At 37.9% G+C, this 27,194-nt stretch overlaps 1 protein-coding gene across 2 annotated transcripts; it reads left to right on the top strand.

Annotated features, from left to right (window-relative positions):
- The first annotated feature begins 706 nt into the window (after window positions 1-706).
- Window positions 707-27,194, top strand: LOC577906 (putative ankyrin repeat protein RF_0381). 2 transcript variants are annotated; one of them, XM_030996063.1, is made up of 14 exons: window positions 707-1,049; window positions 6,637-6,851; window positions 12,155-12,268; window positions 12,848-13,090; window positions 15,532-15,618; window positions 16,041-16,139; window positions 17,180-17,284; window positions 18,388-18,522; window positions 19,048-19,176; window positions 19,687-19,895; window positions 20,341-20,442; window positions 21,350-21,633; window positions 23,850-24,057; window positions 26,700-27,194. In XM_030996063.1, exons 1-14 carry the CDS (start codon window positions 1,046-1,048, stop codon window positions 26,974-26,976), a joined length of 2,211 nt encoding a protein of 736 aa, XP_030851923.1. In that variant the 5' UTR covers window positions 707-1,045; the 3' UTR covers window positions 26,977-27,194. The 2 variants fall into 2 exon arrangements, with proteins under 2 accessions (XP_030851923.1, XP_030851922.1); XM_030996062.1 differs by having other exon boundaries at window positions 708-1,049; window positions 12,839-13,090; window positions 26,700-27,193.

A 27,194-nucleotide genomic window follows, 5' to 3' on the forward strand; every position in this document is an offset into this window, starting at 1 on the left:
AAAAATCGAGGTGACTAGAAACTACCCATATGGAAAGTGGTTTGGACAAATACTAACATAGAAAAGAGGAGAGAGAGAGAGAGAGAGAGAGAGAGAGAGAGAGAGAGTGGAATAGACAGAAAGACTGATATAGAGCGAGAGACAAAGAGATGGAGAGAGAAAGAATGGGGGGGGGGGGGAGAGAGAGAGAGAGAGGGAGACATGGAGATGGAAAGAGAAAGAATGGGAGAGAGAGAGAGAGAGAGAGAGAGAGAGAAATGGAGATGGAAAGAGAAAGAATTGGAGAGAGAGAGAGAGAGAGAGAGAGAGATCCCGAAAACTAATTACACGAGAGTTGTCCGTATTATTCCGGTGGTCCGGTCAGTTGTTGTTCCACTGCTGGTTTCCATAGTAACAATAAACGGACAGTACATGAAGGTCTTCGGCCTTGGAAATATTGAGACGCAGAGCAATAACTAGCCAATAAAATATTAAATGCCTTTCTTAATCCCTCCGCACCGTGCCAATACTGTGTCATCGTGCTGGCGGTCGCTTTATATTTGGGTCTGTTCTGTTCATTTTCTTTAATAATAATGATCAACCCCCGCCTTCATGCTAGAATCGTTCTTTTTAATCCGCCCGTCGCTCTTTTAGTTTACGTAACAGCATAAAGCAAACACAATACCTGATACAAAGTGTGAAATACGTATTGGTCTTGTACACAATATTGTGTGGTGTATATACTGAATTGCGTCAGTTTGATGTGTATTTACAGTACACAAATCAACGCATGTGATAGGATGTATGATACCATAGCTGAGGGACGGATCCAATAAATCAATGCTCCTGCCTTCGAATTATTAATGGATTATTTTCTGGTACACGCCTCGTAACATAATTCAACAAGCATTCAATTACATAATTCTATTAAGCACGTTTTATGAGAGTAGACAGCGTCCATCGTTTACATAGTAACGCGCTGAGAGAGAGGACACCACTCAATATGTACTCCAGGAATCCGCTTGCGGCTTGAGTCTCTCAACACCTTCGCAAATACTGATATGAAATGGGTAAGTCTAGATACATTCCTAACCGTTTGTGCTTATGATTGTTTTAATGTAGAACCAGTAATTTTTTTTTGATGAATAAACTGCTATGTATACATGTAGATAGGTCAATTTAAGGTAAGAGGCTGTTTTGTATTGAAATTATTTGATGTGAGTCTCTCATTTCAAAAGATATATTCCAATTATAATTAATTTCCGAATATTGTATGCTCCAGGCATTCATTTATAGAATACTTTTTGATAAGTTTTCTTCATCGCATGGAGACTGAGTTAATTCAATCAACCATGGATTAATACATAAATAAATAAAATCCTAATAAAAATTATAAGAGCGTAGCTAGATGCATAGAAAATAGCGAAGGTTATCTTTTATAACGGAAACATACTCTCCCTTGAATGGCGTTTTATCGCCTGCCAAATTAATTTCATCTAATTAGAGGGGTTCAACCCATATCACGGTTATAATGTGTTTAGAAATTTGACCTTGACAAATAGAGTATGATAGGCAGCTAATATGGCTTCTTTTTTAACCAGGTGTATCTGGAGAAACGCGTACAGATATTTAGACTTTAAGAAAAATTGTTACTCGCTATTATTAGCTCACATATTTCATCTGGAAATTATATTTTCACATTTGGAAAAATAAAGAGATGATTCTTTAACTATTACGATCCTTTTGCTATAATATCATTTTGGGAGGGGTAGATCGCGGCGGGGCCAATCGGGGGGGGGGGGGGGGTTATGGAGGAGGAAGGACCCCTTCCATGTGTATATCTCCACCTTCTTTTATGGCACTGTGAACTAAATACTTCTGATGATGACCATGACTGGCAATAGTTATAATCCTGTGATTGGGATTAAATATATTGAACTCTATATTGAGCTACGAACGTGAACGAAAATATACAAGTAGCAAAAACTTTTTTTTTCTCGTAATATTATATTTTGCTGCAGACACTCATACCTGTTATGTTCATGAATTTTGTCAAGGCCATAAATATCTTAAGCAAAACCAAACGAATAAGTGATACTTCGAAAATATGAAATGTCAGAAGTGACATTTTGGCATTTAAAAAGAGAGTCATTTAATTTGATGCCGAGAATACATTTTGATGTCAGTCTATATTATACTCATATTCCCTTTACTTGATATCATTCTGTTAATGAAATCTGTAGAAAGAATGATAGTTTACCAAATATGATTTGTCGACCGACGTTGAAAGAAAAAAATGTGATGCTTTACTCAAATCGTCACTAATCTCATAAAATGAGAAGAATGATCATTCTTAATAAAGGCATATTTTAAAAATGCATTTATTCTAAAATGATATCGCTTCTTTTAAATTTAAGAGGAAGATGGTGAAGTCTTCTTTGCAATTTTATTCCTCTCTTTTCCGATTTGTCTTCCCTCTTTTCCGACTTCCCCACTTGTTTTTTCTTCATTAATTTTTTCTTCTTCTGTTTACATACATGTATATACATAGGCCTATATATATACATTTTAGGGGGTGTATGTGTGTATGTACGAGAGACAACCACCCACAATCGCCCCTGACTAAGCGTTTAAAAAGAGGAGGAGAGAGTATTTACCGATCGAAGCAGGATGGGTGTTTGGTCTTTACAATGATGTCACCTGCCATCATTCGAAAGGCTTGCACATTATCCATAGACTATTGTCCTCCTCATCAATAGTGATTGTAGAGGAGGGATCGACTTATCGATCCGTTTGTGACGTCACAGTTTTCGACTGCTGTCACTTCATGGGTCAGATAGGAAGTGGCAATATACAATATGCAAATAAATATAATTGAAACACGATTTAGGACTAAAGTATGGGAACTGCTGGACACATTCATGAAATAGAAACATTCAAACGGAAGTCATGAGAGAGAGAGAGAGAGAGAGAGAGAGAGAGAGAGAGGGGGGGGGGAGGGATGGTATGGTATGGTATATTTTATTTATTCACGGTTAAAAACAAAAATACAATTGTGCCCGCATTCAGCAAAAGCTGTTTTTTAGCGAGGCCGTGATTACATATAATTAAAACAGAATATAAAACAATGAAAATACAATTTAGAAACAAATATGCAAGTTATAATAAGTGAACATCTTTACAGAAATTTAAGTACCAAATAGAATCATAGTGACAAAGTGAGGGGGGGGGGGGGAATTATCTACGAGATGAAAGAAGTGAGCAAATATCTAGAATTTTACTAATCTCAATGTTGTAAGATTTAAAAACATTTATAATTCTGATATCGTTGGGTAGAGTATTAAAAAGCTTTGATGCACGGTATAATGGACTACGTTGATGAAAATTTGTGTGAGGTCTTGGAAGGGGGATTGTAAATTTGCTTAACGAAACATTAGAATTAAATTGGATCAATATGACGATAAAAATAGTCACACGGTCACATAGCCATACTCAGTTCAGAAAAACTCCTTCTATACAGACGATGTACCTATCATCATAGCTTCGCTTATCAATCAGACACTCAAAGTCAAGTAGGAAAAGGGAGGTGTCGTGGTACAGTGGTTTATTCACTTGACCCTCAATCTTGGGGTTTAGGGTTCCAATACCAGCCTGGTACTAACGTCCTTTGGCAAGGCGTTAATCCACATTTGCCACTCTCCACCCCGGTGTAAATGAGTATCTGGCATTTCCTGGGGGTAGTGCAGGGCACTCAGGAAGAACAGCGTTGATGCTGATGAGGCTTCCTTGGGTAAACAAAATTATTTTTATTATATCAAAAATAAAGTTGTAAATAAATTAAAATCTATCAAGAGTAAAACCATTATCATGGTAACTGATAATTATTATGTTGAAGGAAATATGAGAAGACGATACTGGGATAATTATACCAGCCATATTGTTGATATATATGTAGCACCTTGGATCGCAAACTAAATGTATTACCTTAGAGCGAAGTAATTATCCTCGAATTTCTAGGTATTTGGAAAGGAATGAAAATGAGATCAATCACACAAATATCACCGACTTCAATTATGATTTTGATACGCCTGGATTGATATATATATATATATACCAAACAGATAATTGCATAAAGGTGATTTGTACTGAGTTATAAACAGTGGCTGGTCCAGGGGGGGGGGCGGGAAAAGAAAAAAAACACGTTAATTTTACCCTTTTTTGGAGATGGGCCTCCTCCCTTGGCGCTCAAGGGGGGCGGGGGCGGGGGTGCGATTTTTCAAATTTTCGAGGGTCAATTTTTTTTAAAGTTGGTGCTCATTACATCATATTTTCACCTGCATGACTCATTCTTTCTAATATGGTAATTTTTTCTTAAAATTTAACAGAACGGATTTCAAATACTTTGTTTCTAACATGTCTAAAAGATGAACAGGATCGAGATACAGTTCAGACGCAATGTGTAATATGGTGTTTTGTTTGCCACCGCAAACTATAAACCAGATATTAATAGTCATGTCTTGGTGTAAACGCATCTTCCCGCTCGTGTTGAAGACTAGTAATTCATAATATATAGAATTCATAGATTGCATAGAATGAAAATATGTTTCACCTCGATAACGACGACCATGAAACGTTTTGTTTTGATGGATACGTCCCATTTAAATAATTTATATCTTTTAACGTACAGAGATCCATTTGCTCAATTTGTGGGATGAATTTCTATTATTGACAACAATAAAGACCCCATATACCGTATATATGGATGCGTGTTAATTATGGACGGGACCTTGGGCTGTGGTGCATAATTATTCTGGAAGTGGATGGGGAAAGATGGAAATTATTTATTCAACCAACAACATCAACAAAAACAAATCAGAAACAAAAATCAATTTCGAATGCAAATCTTCTCTTTTAAACATAAACATACGATTTTCCCTTTCTCCTTCTGTTTTCTCTCTTTCTATTGTTTCTAGTTATTCCCTTGTAACAATGAGAGTGAATCATATGTCTCCTTTCTGCTTGTTAGCTTCCCTCTTAATAATTTGCCACTTGATTTCTGTCTCTGTCTGTCTGTCTGTCCGTCTGTTTGTCCCCCTCTCTCTTTCTCTCTTCCTTCCTTCTTTTTGCCTGCGCTCCCATTTTCTCTCTCTTTCTCTGTGCCTCTTTTGTCTATTCAGTCTCCTTCCCCTCTCCCCCACTCTCTCTCTCTCTCTCTCTCTCTCCCGCCTTCTCTCTCTCTCTCTCTCTCTCTCTCCCTCTCTCTCACACACACACACCTTCTCCCTCTCCCCCCCTCTCTCTCTCTCTCTCTCTCTCTCGCACTTCTCTCTCCCCCTCATCCTTTCATCCCTCTTCTCTCTCTCTCTCTCTCTCTCTCGCTCTCTCTCTCACTCTCTCTCTCTATCTCTCTCTCTCTCTCCCCCTCTGTCTCTGTCTCCCTCCCTCGCACATCTTTCTCTCCTTTCTCCCTTCGACCATACACTCTTTCACCAATGCTCTCATTGCCCTCTTTTCCTTTCGACTGTCGAATCCCTAAAGCGTGTCAATTCAATTTAATGAATTGCATTCTATCACTGCTTAACAATGCTTAGGAAAGGTCATTCTATCAACATATCAATAATCAATCCATGCTTCGGAGATGATCTCAGATGGTTCGAATCGTTGAAACATCGCCTCATTTCATCTCGGCATTCTCTCTCCTAAAGTTTGATGGACTGGCATCCTGAATAATCGCATTAAATGCCAAGATATTCTGTTAACAATGTTTCCTCTTGTCTTGAATGAACAGACGCTCCACTTCATTAAAGTTATATAGAGAATTTGCATATTTACGAAGAGCAAAAACCTCAAATACATGGATATAATCATGCGTCATGATTTAGCTCGGACATCGTTATGCTAATCAGGTCTTTAATAATTTGAAGCACACTTTGGGAGTACGCAGTGAAAAGTATCACATCTGAGATTATAATTCATGAGTACTGTCTTAAAATCCTTTGTTGGTCGATTCTTGGTGATAAAAGTGAGTATCATTTAAAATCGTTTGGTCGATGACAGTCGACTTATTTTCCGGAATGAATTAAATTATATTTAAAAAAGTTAGCTTCTTCATCATCGTGTATGTGCAGTGGAATCGGCTCTTATCCCAGTATTATTACATATTCGAGAAAAACTTGCCTCGTATGAAAAACAAGTCTTTGTTGGACCTCTAGTCGCGTTGCATTTTCACACCTTGTCGTTTAAAACGTACAACGTTTTGGTCAATAAGATGACATTTTCTTTGTTATGACGAGTTTTTATTTTCCAAGAAAAGTGCTTTCATGTATACAGAGCCTTTCATCAGAGAGTCATCAACTGTCTTAACAATACTAATGGCACATAGATTAATGTTGAAATATTATTCACTCTCTCAATACCGTTTGAGTTTTCGACATGGGAAGGCATTTAAACCTTACCGACTCCATCATAATGCCTTTCTAATAGATCAAGATGGTTGTTATTAAGAATATTTTGACTGAGGCACCAAAGCAATCATAAAACATCGTATAATTTGCCGACATCCTATATAGAATGTGCATAGTATTAGAAATTCCGAAAGCCTATTCTATTCAAAAGGTTAATTTCTATCATTTTCATTTTGTTTCTCATTTTAATTAGGTGAGCCAGAGGAGGAGGGTCGGAACAATTCCGAATCGCCGGGGACAGCCGAAGACTCAACGAAATTAGCCGAAGGTGAAACGGAAACAACCGAGAAGGATACGATGAGTGCAGGCTGTAGTGAATGTGGGAAACCACCATTGTTCTACAGCATCTATGACAAACAAAAGACGGTGTTTTGTTCGTCAGAATGCCACGGAAAGAGAAATGAGAAAGTAAGTGACTCTTTTAAGGCCTATCTCACTGAGCGGCGAATGCTTGCGAACGTAGCGAATTTGGGGTTTCGTCAGAGTTTGTAAAATGTTGTAAAAGGTTGCAAGAAAGATCGCAAACAGTTTTCTTTGTTGTGAACAGTTTTTCTTGTCGCAAAGAAATTTTGAACATGTTCAAAATTTCTTTGCGAATTTATTTTCCCGCAAACAGTTGCAGGCGTTTGCAAAACAGTCGTTAGCGTTTGCAAAACAGTCGTAAGCCTTTGCAAACGGTTGTTAAACGGTTTTGCTCTTCGTTTTCGTCAGTTCTCTGTGTTTCGCCAAAGCTAGCGACCACGTTACCATATGGTTCCTTTATAATATCGACCTATTGAGTACCAGTAGTTAGCAAAAGGTCTCAAACGTTCACAAATAGTGGCAAAGGATTGGCAAATAGTTGCTAATCTTCGCAAAAGTTGTCGCTAACATTTGCTTACAGTCGCTAATAGTCGCCAACTGCCTTTCGCAAACACTTTCAGAGACATTCGCTCAAATGTTGATGTCGCTGATTTTCGCCAACATTCGTCAGAAAAGTTGGCGAATCCAAATTCGCAACGTTCGCAAGCATTCGCTGCTCAGTGAGATAGGCCCGTAGGATTGGGTATCTTTGTCTCAGATTCTAAACAAAATCCTGGATTTAGCTCATGCTGCAATCATAATTATGGTCAGTCAGGAATCCCATGACTTTACAAGCCGATCGCCTGTCTGATTATCAAGATATTTATGATTGGAATTCGAAATTTCCTTATAACACTACAGTAAAACATTATGGTAAAACCGGTCACTGAAAGATTTTTACTTTTTTGAGGCACTTCATGACCATTTTGAAACGCAATTTTTGTAGGGCTTCAATATTACACTATATCACAGACACTGATAACACATAGGGCGATGCATCTCAGATTTGTAAAACTGGAAACATTGTTAAACAATTCCTCAAACATAACATTTTGATTTATTGACTTTCTTGAATCATTGATTCACTATTAAACCGAATAAAAACAATAGATAGTTAATAAAGCTACATCACTTATACATTATATATCCACACTTCTTATAAAAAAAGCATCTCTATGTGTTCTTGAAATAATTTAAAACCGCTCCGGTTTGTACTTGACCGTAAGCAATGACATGTAAGTGTATCATAGCCATACTCTTTACCAACTGGAACAGATAAAGGAATATCAATTACATAGTTTCAACATTTAGATTTTCCATAATTTTCTGTCGCGCACAGTACATGACTATTTACGAGGCCAGTGTAATATTCCAGCTTGAAATAATGTGTCTGCATACCTGTGCATATAGCTGGGGGAAATATTAGTCATCATCGGACACTGTTATAAGTGACGTGTAATTGATCTTATATAACCGTTAACACTTAGTCGCGTTACTGTTTACTCGCTCATTTGTTGCTAGGGAATCAACACCTAATTATACCGATGGGTGTTGTAAATATTGGCATTTAATAACAATGTGATCGGAGGTGAGATAGAATGTCTGAAATGAATGCAGTTTCGTCTCCTCTATTTGAACATAGACAGACAGACAGATAGAATGACGGGTAGACATGACAGAGGAAGACACACGGGGACAAAGTGGATAGAGAAGAATAATGTGGTCGATAAGGGAGAGAGAGAGAGAGGGGAAGAGAGAGAGAGAGAGAGAGAGAGAGAGAGGAGAGCAAGGGGAGAGAGAGGTGGGGGGGGGGGGGGGGGCGGGAGAGAAAGATAGGGAAGAGGGTACATGTACAGAGAGGAATAGAGGGAGAGAGAGAGAGAGAGAGAGAGGAGGAGGGAGAGAGAGAGAGAGAGAGGGGTCGAGGGATAGATATAAATAGAGAGAGAGGCCGAAAAATACACAGGAAAAAAGAGGGTAAGAGAAAGAGAGAAAGGTATATAGTAAGGAAGAGAAGAAAATAGGGCGAGAGAAATCGAGGGAGAGAGTGTGAGAGATGAGAGAGATGAGAGAGAGAGAAAGAGAGAGAGAGAGGGATATATATACAAATAAAGAGACAGAGATAGAAAGGGAGAGAGAGAGAAAGAGAGAGAGGGAGGGAGAGAGAGAGAGAGAGAGAGAGAGAGAGAGATACTCAGTGTAAAAGAGGGTAAGAGAAAGAAAGAGAGATAATTATTTAGTAAGGAAGAGAGGAAAATAAGGCGAGAGAAATCGAGGGAGAGAGTGTGAGATATGAGAGAGATGAGAGTGATGAGCGAGAGAGAGAGAGAGAGAGAGAGAGAGAGAGAGAGAGAGAGAGAGGAGAGGGAGAGAGAGAAAGGGAGATAGAGAGAGAGAGAGGATGACAAAAAAAGTAGATTTGTGATATTTACGGATGGCTGTTTCAAGTACATGTGGAAAAGGTACAATTTATAACACTTTGAATGATGCAAAGGATGTTGGAGTAATATGATCAAAATGTTGCAATAATGGTCATTATCGACTTCGTGATATACTGTAACATTAATGTAATGATGAGGAGTTAAGTTTTGTTGTTGTCAAGGCAACAACTCTTGCGTGATGTTAATGATTTTGCCTGAATTTAATCCCCCGAAGTGAGGCATTTGATTTATAACAGAGCACAATGCTCATTACACCATCACATGAAACCCACATAGTCAATGCATTAAAGGGTTCTAGGACAATTACTCCCTGGACAATCATCCCCCAGCCAATTACAGGGGGAAAAATCACTCCCCAAGGAAAAATTAAACCCAGGAAAATTACCCTCTCCCCAAGGACAAACCACCCCGAGGATATTAACCCCCCCCCCCCCTCCGTGGACAATTACTACTCCCCCCAACAAAAAATATGTTTTTATTAAAACCAACCAACTTATTATCAGGGTGGACTTCTCCTAAATGAATTTACAGGGATGGAGATTTTGTCCTCGGGGGGGGGGGGGGGGGGGGGGGTAATTGTCCACGGGGGCTAAATGTACTATAGGGAGTCATTTTCTGGGGTAATTGTCCAGGGGGTAATTGTCTTGATACGGAATTAAATAGCTTGTAAGCACAATTGTAATTTCATGGAATGATCACGGTTAGGATGAATCATTGTGATTCTGTACATCCACGAAAAGACGAATTCCAAAACGCCATTACTTTTTTGACAAAAAACGTGAGATGATGTCCATTGTGACCAGTGATATGAGATCTAAAATCATTTACAGCAGCCACGAGCATATCCATGTTCCTCATGCTCACGGGGGAAGGATAAATATACATAGATGTGTGTATTAAAGGCAATACAACCAACCTGTTTGGTATAAGTTCGTTTGTATTAAAGCAGAACAAACAGAGAAACAGAAAGATTGAATAAATTGGACCAAAACACAAGAAGGATATGAAATATGTTTTAGATATGACATCACTAAATTGTTTAGTGGCGTGTGACGTAGTCGCGAATATATTATCTAATCTTGAATTTCTGTGCTTTTTCTTTCTCATATACAGGTGCCTTTTCTTTCGGGGCACGACTCAAAATATATTTTGGGAAGCATATTATTGAGGTTCTCTAAAAAAAAAAAGATCCTATTGAGTCTTCATATATTTTTGAAAAAAGTTATATTGTAGTCATATTTGCGTTCGAACCAATGGGGAAATTGTCCGCCACTACATCTCAGAGACATTTCCGATTCGGCAAACTCGAATAGCCCCTAACTACAGTGATTACAACTTTTACGAATTCATAATTTTCTCATTTTCCCCGATTTCATTCAGTATTTCATCAGTCTACTTGTTTGATCTGTTTACTTTCCACTAGAGTAGTTTGCTATCAAGGTTGGATTCCAAAGCATATTGTATTTGCTAATTTTCATAGGAATAATTAATAGATTTATATCAAATTTTATGGAGGGCACTTGCCCCCTGTGCTCCTCCATTTTACCTAGTGACAGATCCAACAAATTTACTAATCCCCACTTGTTCCTGGTGATATACAGTGTGAGTCCAAAAAAAGTTTACACCTAGAAAATTGCTAATTATTAAAAAAAAATCATCTATGAACAGTAAATGATTATACATTTTATGAAAGAGTATTTTATCCAAAATCATTTGCTATCATTTTTGTGCGATATGTGTTCACGCTTGGATAAACAGGAGGCATTGTTAGCGAGAGCGCAAAAATCGATTTGCGCCAAAGTTGCTTGTGTGATGTTTGAATAAACAATTGGGATTTGGGTATTAATTCGGTCTTTGCAGATCCAAATAACATCCCTAACAAAATTAATCATGCCACACATATAAAATATTAAATATCAACGAACATCTGTGCGCGCGTGTGTGTGTGACTTTGCTTCTGCAAAAAGCATAATCAATGCATTTCATTTGATACATTCAATTCATTCTCTCACTCCGCTAATCCCGACATAATACATGCTGTAGGCATCACTTTGGCGCAAGTCGATTTTTGCACTCTCACAAACAGTGCCTCATGTTCATCCAAGCGTGAACACATAAAACACAAAAATGATACCAAATGATTTGGGATAAAACACTCTTTCATAAGATGTATACTAATTTACTGTTCATAGATGATTTTTAAAATAATTAGCAATTTTCTAGGTGTAAACTTTTTTTTTACTCACACGGTAGTAAGCAGTGGCGAATCCAGGGGTTTTACGAGGGGGCACATGACTCCGTCTAAAATCAAGCCAGTATCTATTATGATAACAAGAAGCATTGTAAAAAGAAAAGAGCAATTTTAAAAAGCAACTGTATCCCCGTTAATGCCCTTGACTGCATTTTAGACCCCCAAAATGCGCCTAAAATGAATTGTCTTACCTATAACCCCTCCCTCCACAGAATCATGAATTGGTGAATTTAAAGTAGGCCTATTCAATTTTTCAACCATAAAGTAGTGCATTATTCATGTGCATACTGCAGGGCAACGGCAAATTGATATTTACAAATTTCCATCTCAAATGCAACTCAGAAAGCTTAATCAATTAATTTCATGCCGTTTTCTTTCGAAGTTACATAATTCCGGAGGATCGTATTTCGAAAATGAAACAGGGTTCGTAATTTCGAAGGTTATTATTCCTTAAATGGTATAGAACGTCGTACCGTTTTTCATAATTACGAACTTTTTGTAATAACGACCCCTATTTCATTGTGAGAATAAAGAACTCCCTGTTATAGAAATTTGTGTTTCGGAATTAGGAAGCGTTTGAATATAAACGTTTTAAATGAAGATTCTTCGGAACAACGAGTGCTTCACATTTAATAGAAAATGACAAGTTTTTCCTTTTTTATTGACACATTATTCAGGAAAGATCACCAAACCTGATGCTTGTTAAGCTTGCAGAAAAGAGTGATGATGGTAAGGAGAGTGATGCCAAATCTACCGGCGAACAGAATACTGATGAACTAGTAGATGCAGCGGTAAGAACCATTTACCAAGTACTTTCATTTTTCAACTTGAAACAGCAACGGAATGTGAGAGATTGATCATCATTCACAGCATTTATTCTTTTTTAAAGTAAATCCATTAAAAAAAAAAAAACATTGTTCAGCATTTTCTGCTCTTAAGATATTCCATCGTAATTTAAATTCTCTTTTCTTTTTTCTTTTTGTTTTCCACTTACATCATAGAGTATGACTGTATGACGTAATATGATCCCACTTGTTATACTTTTCATATTGTACTATCTCTTTTTATACATTTATTGTAATATGAATCTACTTTGATTTACTTCTGGTATACGCTTTAAATACCCGTTAATATGCTAACTGGTGTATGCATATGGAACCTATTACATGTATATGAACAGGATATTAATGTACATCAATGATGTTTAATTAAAACAAATACGATACGTCATTCCGTGGATATTGAGAATCTGTCGCCTTTTTTATCCTTGATTTTTCAATGTTTTTCTCTCCACGGCCTTGTTTTCACATCAAGCTATAACCTTCATTATCAAACAACATTTGTTTGTTTTATTCATGAAGCTCGATCAGGATATTTTCGAGTGTTGTCATGGAGGACTCACGAACAACACAAACCTTCATGGATTACTAGAAGGCGGGGCCGATGTCAATCAGAAGGATTCCAACGACCAATCACTGCTGATCTACGCGGTGGCTAACGGTGACGTCACAACCATCAATCTCCTATTGGAGAAGGGTGCTGACGTCAATCAGCGCGGTAAAGCACAGGCCACGCCCCTTATGATTGCTGCTGATATGGGTGCTAAGGAAAAGGTACGTATACAGATATATGGGGGGGGGGGGGAGGAAAAATGAGAACGGAGAGCCAGAGCGAAAAGAGTTAGGTTTTAAAGGTAAAGACCAGTATTGGAAACGCCCCAATTTCAAAAAATGAAATGGAAGCTCTCATTACCAATCATGTGAAAGAATATGTTTTGACTAATACATGATGATAAAAAATTTGCCGGGAAACCGCCTACTAATTCATATATTTGGAAAATTTGTTTCTCTCATGGTCTGTGAGAGATATAGGGTAGTCCCATATACATCTTTCTGTGTATAGTGCTTGTAACTTTACAAAGAAAGGGCCAAATTTCTTATCATTTTGATGATTCCAGAACCTTGCAGATGCTAGATGCTAGATGATCAACCTTTTCTGATCGATTCCACAACGTTTCTTTCACAATGCAATCGCATGACCATAACGGGTCTTTACCTTTAAAGTGACTCAGTAACATTGTTGAAGGTTTATGAAAAAACTGCTTAATTTTTGTATGAAATGTTACCTATTTTATTCCTTCTACTGTACTAACCCTCTAACATGCAAATAATCCTGAAAAAATTCTCAAACCACAAAGATATTTGCGGTTTTCTTTGAAGGTGTCACTGTCACTGTGTGACACCCAGTAAATTCTCCCAAACTTGTTTGCATTTTTCTAACGTTTTTCCATGTAAAAAAGACATGGCAGGCTTTAACAAAAATATGTCAACACTTAAATGTCTGGAATGGTATATAGAGCTAATTCATTGCTTTGTGACGATTTACCTAAAATGTAATTAAATTGTAATAATATGGTTGGGAGAATTAAGGAACCGATCAGATCAGTTTTTCCCAATTTGTATGACTAATAATGGTCTGTTTTCACTCAAACTTTCAGATTTTCTTTAATTGGACATCTAGCATTAAAGTCATTACCTTAGCACCATTTTCCCTCATCTGAACAATGTTACCAGGTCCCTTTAAAGGTACTATGTCCCATTTGCAGGCCAAAAAAATGAAAAATTAAAATTCCAACTGCATTTGAAAGATAATACTTATTTAGAACTTCCCTAAAAGAGGTTGGGCTTGAAAATGTCTTCAAATGGGAAAATAATGACTATTAGTTGTCAAATCGACTTTAGGGCTATAGAGCCCAAAAGTAATAGTCTTGATTTTCAGACAATTGTACCGAATGGTCATACGTTTTATGCTGCGCAAAGATTCAATCAGTTTAATCTTGGCCATCACAAGAAGTGGGTTATTGATGTAGACAAATGCTCATGTACCCTTTACAACTCTTTTCATGTATGTTATTACCAAAGAAGAAAAAAGCCAGTCAGTCACTCAATAGTGTCTGACAGTGAAGTCTAGCAAGTAAACGGGCTTCCTTGCATAATTTGAATATGAGGACACTGCTAACGTTTAAATTTCACAGATAGGACATACGTGACATATTCATAATTCCTGCAAAGTTCTACAGAATTTGAGGTTGGCTGCAAAAGGGACATAGTACCTTTAATGGGGGATAGATGAAGAGTGACAGAGAGAGGTAGGAAAGAGAGAGAGAGAGAGAGAGGGGGAGGGAAAGAGAGAGGGGGTAGGAGGGGGAAGGGGGAGGCAGTTAGGGAGACTCAATTATAAAAAAAGACATTTATCTCAAACACTTTTATTCTGTCATAAAGAACTAACAGTTAAAAAAAAAAATCATATACCAAAACAATAAGATTCATTCCATGTACCATCTATTTCACATTAGAATTAGACATCAGTCAACACCTCTTTTCGCTTGAAACATAAAAAAGAGATGGATTTGTTTGAAAACAATAATAACAATGTACCTCTTATTTCACACCATATCAATTATGAGTGGCAGCAAAGCATTCATGGTCATCGAAGATTTCAGTGATCTTCCGGGGCTATGAGCGTGTGTGTATGATACATGCTACTTTATACTTCCCTACAATCATCTCAATGTTTGGCTTAGCTTCTACTTTTTCAGCAACTGTCCCAGTCAACAATAATTATATTCCAATGTGTATCTAATGAATTTATCCTCTTATATAATTAACTTCGAACTAGCCTGTAATCTACTTTTGTTACCTCTTATTCTTTGAAAAAGGCGCTATATAAATCCAATTATTATTATTATTATTCTGCCCTTCTCTTCCCTATCTCCTACTGTATCTATATTTTGCACTCCTACATTTCTATTGCTACTATGTCTCTCTCTCTCTCTCTCTCTCTCTCTCTCTCTCTCTTTTCACCCTCTCTCCCCCCTCTCTCTCTCTCTCTCTCTCTCCCTCTCTCTCTCTCTCCCTCTCTCTCCCCCTCTCTCTCTCGTCTTTCTTTCTCTCTCCCCTCTGTTTCCCAACTCCCTCTGTTCGCTACATCCCCCAATTTATTTCACTCTCTCATTTCTACCTTCTCTGTCTTTCTCATCTTGGTGATGTCACAGGTTTCGTTCTTACTAAGTAAAGATGCAGACACAATGCTCAAAGATGATGATGGAAAGACAGCGCTCCATAGAACAGAGAGAAATAGAGTAAGTACACATCAACATTCCCATTAACATCATTACATATTATGTTTTCCTTTGTCTTTGTAAAACTATTTTTGGATCGAGTTTCGAGCTTATGATCTGAAATAAATTCCAATGAGCGCGTACGCTATAAATATTTCCTTCTGTTATATCAGGAGAAACATTTTCTAGCTTTTTTCATATTTCTGTAAAGGGCTTAAAGGTCGTAGAAACACTTATAGGGACTTTCTAAATATGAATACTTTTATTTCCATTGTAGTTCTACCCCAGCTCCCTCCCTTTCCCCCTCTCTCTCTCTCTCTCTCTCCCTCTCTCACTCTCTCCCTCCCTCCCTCCCTCCCCTCTCTCCCTCTCTCTCTCTCTCTCTCTCTCCCCCACTGTGGCATATGTTAATTATCTATCATTTTCATGTCCTTTTCCACTAGAATACAAAGTGTGCAGATTTAATGATTGAGAAGAATCCTGATCTCCTACAGGCTCGAGACAACTGTCAACAAACCATTTTACATCAAGCGGCTGGAGAGGTAAGTCTAGGCGATATACACCTAATTATATATTATTATCAAATGTAATATTAAACTCCGTTAGAATTCAAAATAAATCAACAAGCGCTATGAAAACTATTAAGAATAGCAATTTCATAATATCGGACAAAATTATTAGTTGTTAAAAATATGTTGGTACCAGCTTCTTCTGTTAACCGTTCGAGGTTGGTTAAGTGGAAATGGAATTCTTATGCAAATCACCATCTATTATCTCGGGGAGCATAGCAAGCCTTGGAATATAATCACAAAAGAATCATTTCAAAGCAAGCTATTCAAAGTGAGGCATGGTTGCTTTCAAGTTAAGTAATGAAGTTTGATTTATTCACGGACTTCTTTTGGATGACTGACCCGTGTATCTAATAGCGGTCCCTACTCTATAGATGATTTCAGGCACGGTACTTTCCGCAGGATTTAGATCATGACTATGGGTTAATTAAAAATACCCTTATCTCATTTTTAGTGCATATTGTCATCTCTCATATAGAATCGGATTTTGTATGGTAATTTCCTTTATTGCTGAGTATAAAACAAGATTCTACTGTAAGTTCCTGTTAATTCATCGGACCTCTGTTAATTAATGGCCTGTTACTTCTCTGTTTATAATCAATATCCCGAGTATTGAATTTGATTTTATATACAGGTTAGTTTCTTTTATTTATTATTATACTAAACAATATGATATTCAAATATCTTATTAATTTCTAGGACCTATCAATTAATGCCCTGTTCCGTTTCTATTTACAATCATCATCCCTCGCGTTGAATCTGATTTTGTAGGCTAATTTCCTTTATTACTGAGTAATAAAAACCAAGATTCCATTTTAAGATCCTGTTAATTCATCGGACCTGATAATGAATGACCTGTTGCTTTTTTGTTTACTTCCGTCATCCCTCATATTGAATCGGATTTTACAAGCAAATCTAGCCTTTCTGTTCAAAGATCCTCTTAATTTCTAGGACCTAGCAATTAATGACCCAGAAATTAATGACCCGTTCCTTTTCTGTTTACAACTCGACAGGGTAACAAGGATCTTGTGGATTTTTTGTTGGAGAAGAACGCTGATCCATGTGCTATGGATAACCTGAACCGATCAGCTCTTCACTGGGCGGTTATACAAGGCATGGTAGGTTACCATGGTTACAACTTCCTATGAGAAAGAGTCTCTCTCTCCCTCTCTCTCCCCCCCCCTCTCTCTCTCTCTCTCTCTCTCTCTATATTTTCTCTCTCTCTCTCTCTCTCTCTCTCTCTCTCTCTCTCTCTCTCTCTCTCTCTCTCTCTCTCTATTTCTATAGGGCGCCAACCAGTGTCACACATTAATACATTTATCCAGTACTGTAGTAATTATGTGTGATTAATAGGTTGTGTAAGGCCGGATCCATTATAACATCAATGAATTAAAAAGATTAATGATAAAATGGGGGCAATTTATGCTGTGCAGGTAACAAAGGTTTCAACTATTTTGAGAATTATTTGCATCCAATCTCTGAAATAATTAAAAAGGAGGTTGATTTGATTCTTCTGATACCCTTCTCATTTGGCAACTTACTGGCCCTCTCTCCCTCCCCCCCCTCTCTCTCTCTCCCTCTCCTTCTCCCTCTCTCCTTCCTCTCTCTCTCCCCTTCTCTCTCTTCCTCTCCCTTGTCCTTATCTTCCCCTTTCTCTCTTTCTCCCTCTCTCCCCTCCCTTCATCTCTTTCCCCTATCCCTATCTCTCTCTCTCTCTCTCTCTCTCTACCACTACCTCTTCCATATCTCCCTCCCTACCCCTCTATCTCACCCCTTCTCCACTCTCTCTCTTCCTCTTCCTCTCTTACGTTGACCCATTGCAGTAGTGTATTCCCTGTCAATCCACCGTGGTCTTTTCCAAGATTCCATCTTCATCATTGTGTTGATTTTCATGCAGCCCTATCAAGTCAAAGTATTGTTTCATATTGTTTGTTGAATCAAATTTGGAATTTTTTTTTAAACTTTGTTATTATGTATCAGTCTTTGAACTGCTTTTACTGTGGTTGGATAAGCATGCATCCGTAAAAAGACGACTAGCGGGAATGCTCCACAGGGAGTGAAGAATGTGCACTGTAATGTGGAGAATAGTGGTTGAATGCAATGACCGGGGTAATAATAATACTGTTAGCGCTTTGGTCAGTCATTCATTAATAATGGTACGCGCTTTAGAAGAAAGAAATATTATCTATTAATCACGATTAAATTATTAATTCTACCTCAGGAATCTGTAGCGACTAGTCTACTTGAACGAGATTGTTCAAAGGTGATCGACGAACCTGATCGCTTTGGAGTCAGACCGATACATTATGGAATACAAAGCAATCGGTCGGACATCGCCGGAATGCTCATTGAGAAGGTATTAAAGAGATTGTATGTACAGAGGGTACCCAGTAAATAACGGACAATTAATACCAGAGTACGCCATATACAATTGTACCTCGAACTCGTTTGCCGCTCTAGAAAAATGATCAATACCAAAATGAATTATTGGTGCCTTGGATTGAAGGAAATTGTCACGAATATGAAAAATGAAGGGGTGGTGTTGGGTGGTCTCTGGATACGGTTATGTGAATATAACTTAAAAGCACATTGGAAGATAGACATTGAAATGTAGGATACATTCCATATTTGTGCAATTTGGTTCATTCAAAGATTACTGTATTCTTATTCTCGTATTTTTCGCATGTCAAAAATAATATATATATATATATATATATATATATATATATAAACTGGACAATTTTCTTTCTCACAGATAACCATGCTACATTTGCCCCAAGATTATTCTATTTATGACAATATATTTTAAAATGTTTTATACTGTTAATTTGTTTCTGACTAATAAATCTTAATGTTTCCTTTTTGGTATATTACCATGTAGGGTTGTGAGTTAGAGGCAGGTGAATCAAGGGGTCTGACTGCTCTCATCTATGCCGCAGCCTGCGGGAAGAAGGACATGCTGGAAATCATGATCCCACGGTGTAAGAATGTCGACGTCACGGATAAAAAGGTAAGAATTGATTCATTTCGATGATAGCATTAGTCGAGAGTTAATGTACTATAACGTGATAATACCACACTACCACTGGTGAATCCAAGGGGAGGGGTGCAAAAAGGAGCGCGCAACCCCCTTCCCCCTCCCCACAACGTGCCTACGTTTTATACATGCGCCCCCTCATTTTTCCCCTTCCATGTTCCTAAGCCGTGTGCTCCTCCTGCAAATTTATACAGCTTTTGGGGTGTTTTTATGTCCTTGCCAGAGACTTTGAGAATTAATTATGGATTGAAAAATTTGAATAATTATCTATTGATATGATATCAAATAATATATGATGTAATTTAAAGCTAATGGTTATAATTTCTCATGATGGCTATCTTTTTATGTGTATTTTAAAATGATCAGAACTTTCAGAGACTATTGCACATACTTGTATATCATTCAAAAGAAAGAAACAACTGACATGAGAAAAAACAGCTGATTTATAAATACAATTTAACTGTATTATTTTCTTCTTCACAGGGTTGGACAGCCCTTCATCATGCAGCTAAACGAGGGGACGAGGATGTCTGCATCCTCCTGCTTGATCATAAAGCCAAGGCTAGTGTGAAGAGCTTAACGGACGAACAAACACCGCTGATCATTGCAGTCAATAATAAACATCTTGGCGTGGTTAAACTCTTGATCAAACGAAACCCATCGAGCAAAGATGTGAAAGATGCAAAGGGCAGGTAAGGATTGATAGCATGCAGAGTTGAGTTAAACTATAAGATTATGAATTTCTTGATAAACAAGAAATATCAAAATCATGTTCGTGGGAGTATTTCTAATAATAATAAAGATATTTAGATAGGGGAAAATATGATCATAATGATGATGAGTCTGATAATGGGTAAGATGGCGATGATGCTTATTGGTGTTGATAATGAAGAAGATAGTGATGATTATGAAGTCGACCACGATGGTGCAATTGACAATGATAGAAGTGTTGATAATAGTGAAGATGGTGGTGGTAAATATGTATGTATACTGAATCGGAGGTTAGTCCCCAACAAATTTGTGCGGCAAAAGTTTTTTTCTTTCTAATTCAGTGTCCTTCTAAAACTCTCATAAAAGTGATAATCACCGTAAGGTTTATTCAAACATTATATTGATTTCTTCAATTTCCACTTCCAGATCTGGTCTTCATCACGCTGCTGAGCATGGTGATTTAAACATTCTAAGTGCTTTACTCGAAACACAGACTGACTCTCAGAAGAAAGAAGAAGCAGAGGAAGGGTACGGATTACTAACACCTTATAAAAACGTATTCTCATTTTATAATACGACAGTTTTCAAAGTGAAGATGTAAAAAGATAAAGGTTTCCCCTCCCATGAACAGGTGACGCCAAATACTTAGTAATAGTACGACAGTTATCACTGGTGTATATGCAAGGGGTCCGTTCCTGCTGGTGGGGGGATATCTGGGCAGCCTTGTTGTACTGATATGTCAAGTTCTATACATTCAAACAGGGACGTATGCCAACTCCAATCGGGAGGGGTGGAAGGGGCACGCCCCCTCCCTAAATGGGATAAAAGAAAAAGAAAAAGGGGAAAAGGGCAAGAAGAAAAAAGGTCTAGACCACCTTTCGCGCCCTCCCCTTATAATTAGTAGCCTTGTTTCAAAATTTGCATTTTACTTCCAAATTGAGACTGGTGCCCAACCCCCTCACATCGTCCGAGTGGCCCCAATGGGTGGACTTACGGTACGCCTCTTGTCGACTCCATCCTATGCTGGATAAGCCTCTGGTCATTGATACATTCTAATGATGAACATACATTTCTAAAGTAGTTCCTTTTCAATATCGAATAGGATATATATATTGTATTGACTATAAATTGACATGTTAGTGATTTGGTAATAAATTCAAACTCAACCCAAATTGTCTTCTAGTCAAACGAGCTCAGTAATAATTGTTTTCTGTCGGAAAGGACTAGAAGCGTAGATGACAATATCCCATTGCCTAAAAAAAATGCATATTGAACGTACTAATAAACAAATTTACATGAACTTCAAGTTTGATTAAAGCTGTTTGTTACTTTTATAAATTGTAGGTGTTAGATTGTGTGTCCACTTTCCAGTTCTGACAGTACTAAATCATAATCATTGTTTATTCCGTTTATTTATTTATTTTATTCTGTTTAGGGATTCAGAATTACAAGATTTCATCAACTCAAAGGATAGCTCTGGTCATTGCGCCCTCTATCTAGCTGCGAAGAACAGTCACAGAGACTGCTGTCAACATCTCTTAGACAAAGGAGCGAAAATCGAGGAATCTTTTCGAGATCTTCTCTTTGAATTGGGTTTAATCGAGCCTCGGGACGAGGAAGAGGAAAGTGGAGATGAAGATAAAAGCAGTACTTCATCCCGCCAGCGATATGGAGTGGATGAAACGGATGAAAGCGAGAAAATCGAAGATTTAGATCTAGGTGAGAGATTATTAAGAGTACCCTTAATAATCCTCGTTACAAACCATTAGATAATGGTAACACGGTGTTTGCATCACCTTAATAATTCTCGTTCCAAACCATTGAATAATGGTAACACGGTGTCTGCAACACTTCCAGGCCTACTTCAAACTACTTACACTGTTTTGAGCTAAAATACAATGCCTCAAGAATTCCAGAAATATCTCGTATGATGTCATCATGACGTCGTGTTGTGATGTATAGAAAAGAAATGTAGGATTCGAAAGGTCAATTTCATTCATGAACGGACAAGGTGTAATTAGAGCACCTCACCAATTAAGCGTCAAACTGTATGCTTATCAACTCAAAGAAATACTCTTTGCTTTTCTTTTTAATCTCGGTGCCTGTTATTAGAATTATTAGTTACAATATGAATGCTCTTTAGAAGAAACATATAAGACTCTGTATTCAATTTTCAATGCTTATAGTGTTGGTAGTGGTGGTGATGGTGGGGGGGGGGGGGTGCTATTGTCTCTTTTCCCTCTTCTGCAACTGAGTCCGCAGGTTACATTTATGGTAATAAAGTGAACTAAGAACAACAACAAAAGCTAAATGACGAAAAAGAAGCAGAAAGTTCGAATAAGGACATATTAGATGATTCCGTGTCACTGCGTGAAGAAATATTTCAACTAAGGAGCGGGGTAGGAAAGAAAGAAGAAAGAAAATGCGCAAACAACACATTTTCAGTTGAAGATTACCGTCATGTAGTACAAGTTGTTCAGGTAATGCGAAATATAAATTTTAGGGTGTGGCGGAAATTCATCAGGTCGTACTGATATTTTTCTGTCAAGATTGTCAAGTTCATACCGTGACCCATTTAGATTACTACACATTACATCTTCGAGAAGATTTTTAAAACATTATTATCCTGCCTCATCTACTTCTCTGGTGTACATGTATGTCTCTTTCTCACAGGCCCTGTTATTGTCTATTTTTGTCTTTTTGAATGGGGTTCTTTTGCCGAGCGTCTTCTTCCTAATCAATTTTAATCGTATAAAGCCATTAGCTTCCCACGAGTTACAAGACTTTCTTTCTTATAGCGCGTTTTAAATACTTCCGTCCATTGATCGTCATGATAGTCATGAGCGTTTAAAGCAATGACGTCACGTAACATCTATTGTGACCTAACACATGACGTCTACTAAGCCCTGAAGGTTGACTGCCATAGATCTCTAGGTGGTGATAGTAAAAGAGTTGCGGGAATGCGGGAAAAGGCAAAGTCGAAATATTTTTATCCGCGGATTGAAAACGGGAAAAACAATTAAAAAGAACAAACTTATAAATACGAATTAATGTTTTTCTGAAGGGGACTCCACAACAAAAACTATTTTCATCCATTTCTTTTAAAAAAGGGCCGACGAGCTTTTATTTTCCCCATCATATCTTAGTGGTGGTGAACTTATCATTGCACCTTACAATAAACCTGAAATACCTGCATGTAGATATTATTCGTTTTTTTTTAGACATTTGATTTTATCATTTATAAAAAGATTATTTAAATTAAAGTAAACTTATACGTTTTTGAAAGCTTTCAACACTTGTTTCTCTATTCGTTCGATCCAACGCTGAATGGAAATATTGACGAGATAAGGAACACTATATTTGTGTCACATCGTAGAGCAAGCGCCATGAGCGCCTAAAGAGGCGAAAGAAAACATCATCATCATCATCATCATCATCATCATCATCATCATCATCATCATCATTATCATCATCATAGTCATCATCATCATTAATATCATCATCGTTATCATCATTATCGTCATCATTATCATCATCGCTATCATCATCATCATTATTATCATCATCATCATCATCATCATCATCATTATCGTCATCATTATCATCATCGTTATCATCATCATTATTATCATCATCATCATCATCATCATCATCATAGTCATCATCATCGTTATCATCATTATAATCATCATCATTATCATCATCATCATCATCATCATCATCATCATCATCATCATCATCATCATCATTATAATCATCATCTCGTCGTCATCTTTATCATCGTTATATACGGTGACTTATTAATACAAAATATAAAGGAAAAAAATAGGGAGAGTTGATTCAAAAGTGGAGGTGGAGACGGAACATAACAAGATTATGTAATATTGGGATATCTGCTTATTTCACAGTTCTATATTGTGATTGTCATCTTACAGGCAACCTTACCGATACAGATGCTGTGGCACTCAACTCACGATACATATACGAAGGCAAAGGCCCGGCTCCGAAGTCGACATCGCCACGGAGACCGATGAACGTGATACCAAGACGATCAACCGACATCGATGACCAGGAAACATTCGATGTTCATTGGAAAAACATACTGGAAAAGAAACGCAGATCTGAACAAGGCGTTAAGGCTAGGTGAGTCACGTGACGAAATGGAATAAAACTTGGATAAAGTATAAATAAAAGTGTAACCTGAAATAATTTCCCCTACAAATATCAAAATAATGGGTTCATGTAAAGTGCTCTTGTCTGTCAGACTTGACACTTTTGGTGCTCCACAATTATTTCCCCGGCCTTAGCTTGGCTGCCATTATGGCGCTCTAGCGTTTCAAGGAATTAATTCCTGCCAGGTACACATTTACCTCTCCTGGGTCGAGGGCGGCAAATGTCAATTAATGTCTTGCCAAAGGACGTTAGTCCCGCGGCGGGACTCGAACCGCGAACCATGGGATCCACAGTCTGGTGACGTATCCACTAGACCTGCACGCCTCCATATCGTAGTGATAACAAGAGCCCAGCTCTGTCTAAGATATGAACCTTTTCAATGTTATTTACTCTTTCTCAGACTGGCAAATTAAATCAGGAAGATTTTAAAGTGTTTGTTTGTTGTGGGTCCCAGAAGTCATAACAATGGGAAGAAAGGAGGCCTCTTCCTTCACCACACACTCATTTCCTTTCGCTCTCACTGCCAGGGTTTGGGATGATGACGTATCAGGCAATATGTATCATTTTACTACATTATGAACATTTAGAGAGAGAGGGATGGAAAAGAGAGATATGGACAGATTGACGAAGACACAGATAAAAGCGAGAGAGAGAGAGAGAGAGAGAGGAGAGAAAGAGAAAGAGAAAGAGAGAGAGAGGGAAGGAAAGATAGAGAGAGAGTGAGAAAAGGAAAGCGAGAGAGCAGGATGAGAGAGAGGGAAGGAAAGATAGTGAGGGAGAGAGAGAGAGGGGAAGACTGAGAGAGAGAAAGAGAGAGAGAGAGAGAAAAGAGAAAGAGAGAGAGAGAGAGAGAAGAGAGAGAGAGAGGGGTAGGGGAGAGAGTGAGAGAAAGAGAGAGAGAGAGGGTAGGGGAGATATATAGATAGAGAGAGGGAGAGAGAGGGGTAGGGGGGAGAGAGAGAGAGAGAGAAGGAAGGAGAGGTAGCAAACATAGATAAGGGGATAGAAAGACAGACAGACAGATAGAGACGTTAGCAGAGAAAGGTGATATCATCCTCATGAGAAAACAAACGATTTGTCTGCCAAGTTTTATGTTTGGGGCCCAAAAAGATTGAGTGAAGGAGACGATGATGATTGGTTGTGATGTGTGCAGGCTGTTAGTCATGAGGGAACAGTAGTAGACTGAAAGAGGATTAAAACGAAAACAAATACTACAACAGCATTAAAGAAAGAATAAACCAGCAACTATAGTGTAATCATTATATTTTAACTGTTCGATAAAGGTTGATGAGGGGCAAATAAACCTTCCATGACTCTTTACATGTAAGAGAAAAATGATTCAAACAATTGAAAAGATTCTAACAAGAAATTATAGGAGTTAATGATTCGGAAACGATCAAAAATCAAATCAAATCAAAACAAATATACATCAAAACAACTAAGTGATTCAATTTTCAAAAACAAAAAACGAGTAAGGATCGTAAGAAGATTGAGCTGAATCCTGTTTTTCTTTCTCTTATTTGTCAGATATAGTACATGTAGGTTGATACGGGTACACTCTATGAATGATAAAGGGCGATAGAGGGGAAGAGATATGATTATATTATGAAATACTTTGATTCGCTATGATCCTACTGTCTTAAGCTCTCAGGGATAACGTTTCTATAGATCGAGATACCGCGTGGCTAGACGGCAGATGTGCCTAGTTTGCAGTTGCACACTTCTACGTGGTTTTCATGTCATCTATAGAGTATCATCCAGTGCCAAAGGCTCTTTGATTAGTTTCGGTCATACGTGCCTCTTCTCATCCACTCAACTCTGTACCAGTTTCTATATAGTCTAGTAAACATAGATGTACGAGCAAATTATTATAATTTTTTTGTTTAGGGGGGGGGGGGGGCTGACACCGTTTGCCCGAATATTGACAGGTTCTACTCTTCATTTTCTAAATTTTTCGCATGCGAGCCCGCCCCGACCGGATGCGAGCGAATCGAGCGCGCAATCATTTTGACAATTTTGTTGTGGTTGCCCAAATGTCGAACTTTGAACGCCCCCGCCTCATGTGTCTGATGCTAGTAAATCTGAGGAGTGAACTAGCTTGGGTTTGTGCATTTAGACCAATTGAATTGGTGAATGTAGATAGGTCTATAGTTTTGAAATGTGAAGCGGTGAATACAGAATTGTGAAAAAAAGGGGGAGAGGTAAACTATCTTAAAATAGAAAAAAATCCACGAACACCAGGGGCGTAACGTAATAATGATCATGCAATGTTTGTTTAAAATGGGAGGGGTGGCTTTTGTTTTCCTGCGTTAATTCGCCAAACTTAAAGGGTCATGATATTATAAGCCCCGAAATCTTTTCCTCCAGTTGATAAGCTATTCTTCTACTTTGAATTCACGAGCATGTCAAAATGTAAATGATATATCAACATTAGATATTGACAAAGATTATTGTTAAACGAGGATGCTATGGATTTTAAATGTATTACTATCTTTAACTTTGTAAGTACAAGTACAATAATTGATTTCAACAATGCTGTTTATTCATACCAATTTCAAAGTTCTCTCTGATTTTTTTGTTGTTTTTGTTTTACTTCTTTGTTTCCTTCCTAGGAAAAGTCAAGAGAACCTGAAATCACCGTATGCTCAGCCTCTGGTAAGCTCCGAGGTGCTTCGTAAATACGAGAGAATGAGGCGTTCACATCAGGCTCTAGGGCGATCTGGGGGTTCCCCGAGCAAACCGGATGGGAAGACAGGGGATAGTTCAAACAAAACTCATTCAGGTGGAAGTGAGGAAAGATCGAAAAGTCTCGACACGCCTATGAACTTGAGAAATAAAAGCAGTCACTCACATGGTAAAAAGTATTCCTATTCTGTGGTGACCAAATAGCCAGACAGACTGAGAGGATGACTATTTTGATGTTTTGTTTTGAATGGACAATGCCATATGTGGCCAAAATCACTATTGCAAGAAATGGCGATGTTCTTAGGGTATGTTTCATTTCAGATTCCTCAGGCCTGTCTTCACTAGTTTGGCCAGGAGGGATTAGACCTCCCTGCGTGGTCACTGACAGGTGGTTATCTCATCAAATCAGCTCTCAATTAACA

The sequence above is a fragment of the Strongylocentrotus purpuratus genome, unplaced genomic scaffold (genome assembly GCF_000002235.5).
Source record: "Strongylocentrotus purpuratus isolate Spur 01 unplaced genomic scaffold, Spur_5.0 spur5_scaffold_3, whole genome shotgun sequence".
Lineage (NCBI taxonomy): Eukaryota > Metazoa > Echinodermata > Echinoidea > Camarodonta > Strongylocentrotidae > Strongylocentrotus > Strongylocentrotus purpuratus.

Coding starts and splice junctions, on each gene's coding strand:
- LOC577906 (XM_030996062.1), top strand. Junction 13,091..15,531: donor ATATGGGTGCTAAGGAAAAG/GTACGTATACAG, acceptor GTGATGTCACAG/GTTTCGTTCTTACTAAGTAA. Junction 18,523..19,047: donor CCGGAATGCTCATTGAGAAG/GTATTAAAGAGA, acceptor ATTACCATGTAG/GGTTGTGAGTTAGAGGCAGG.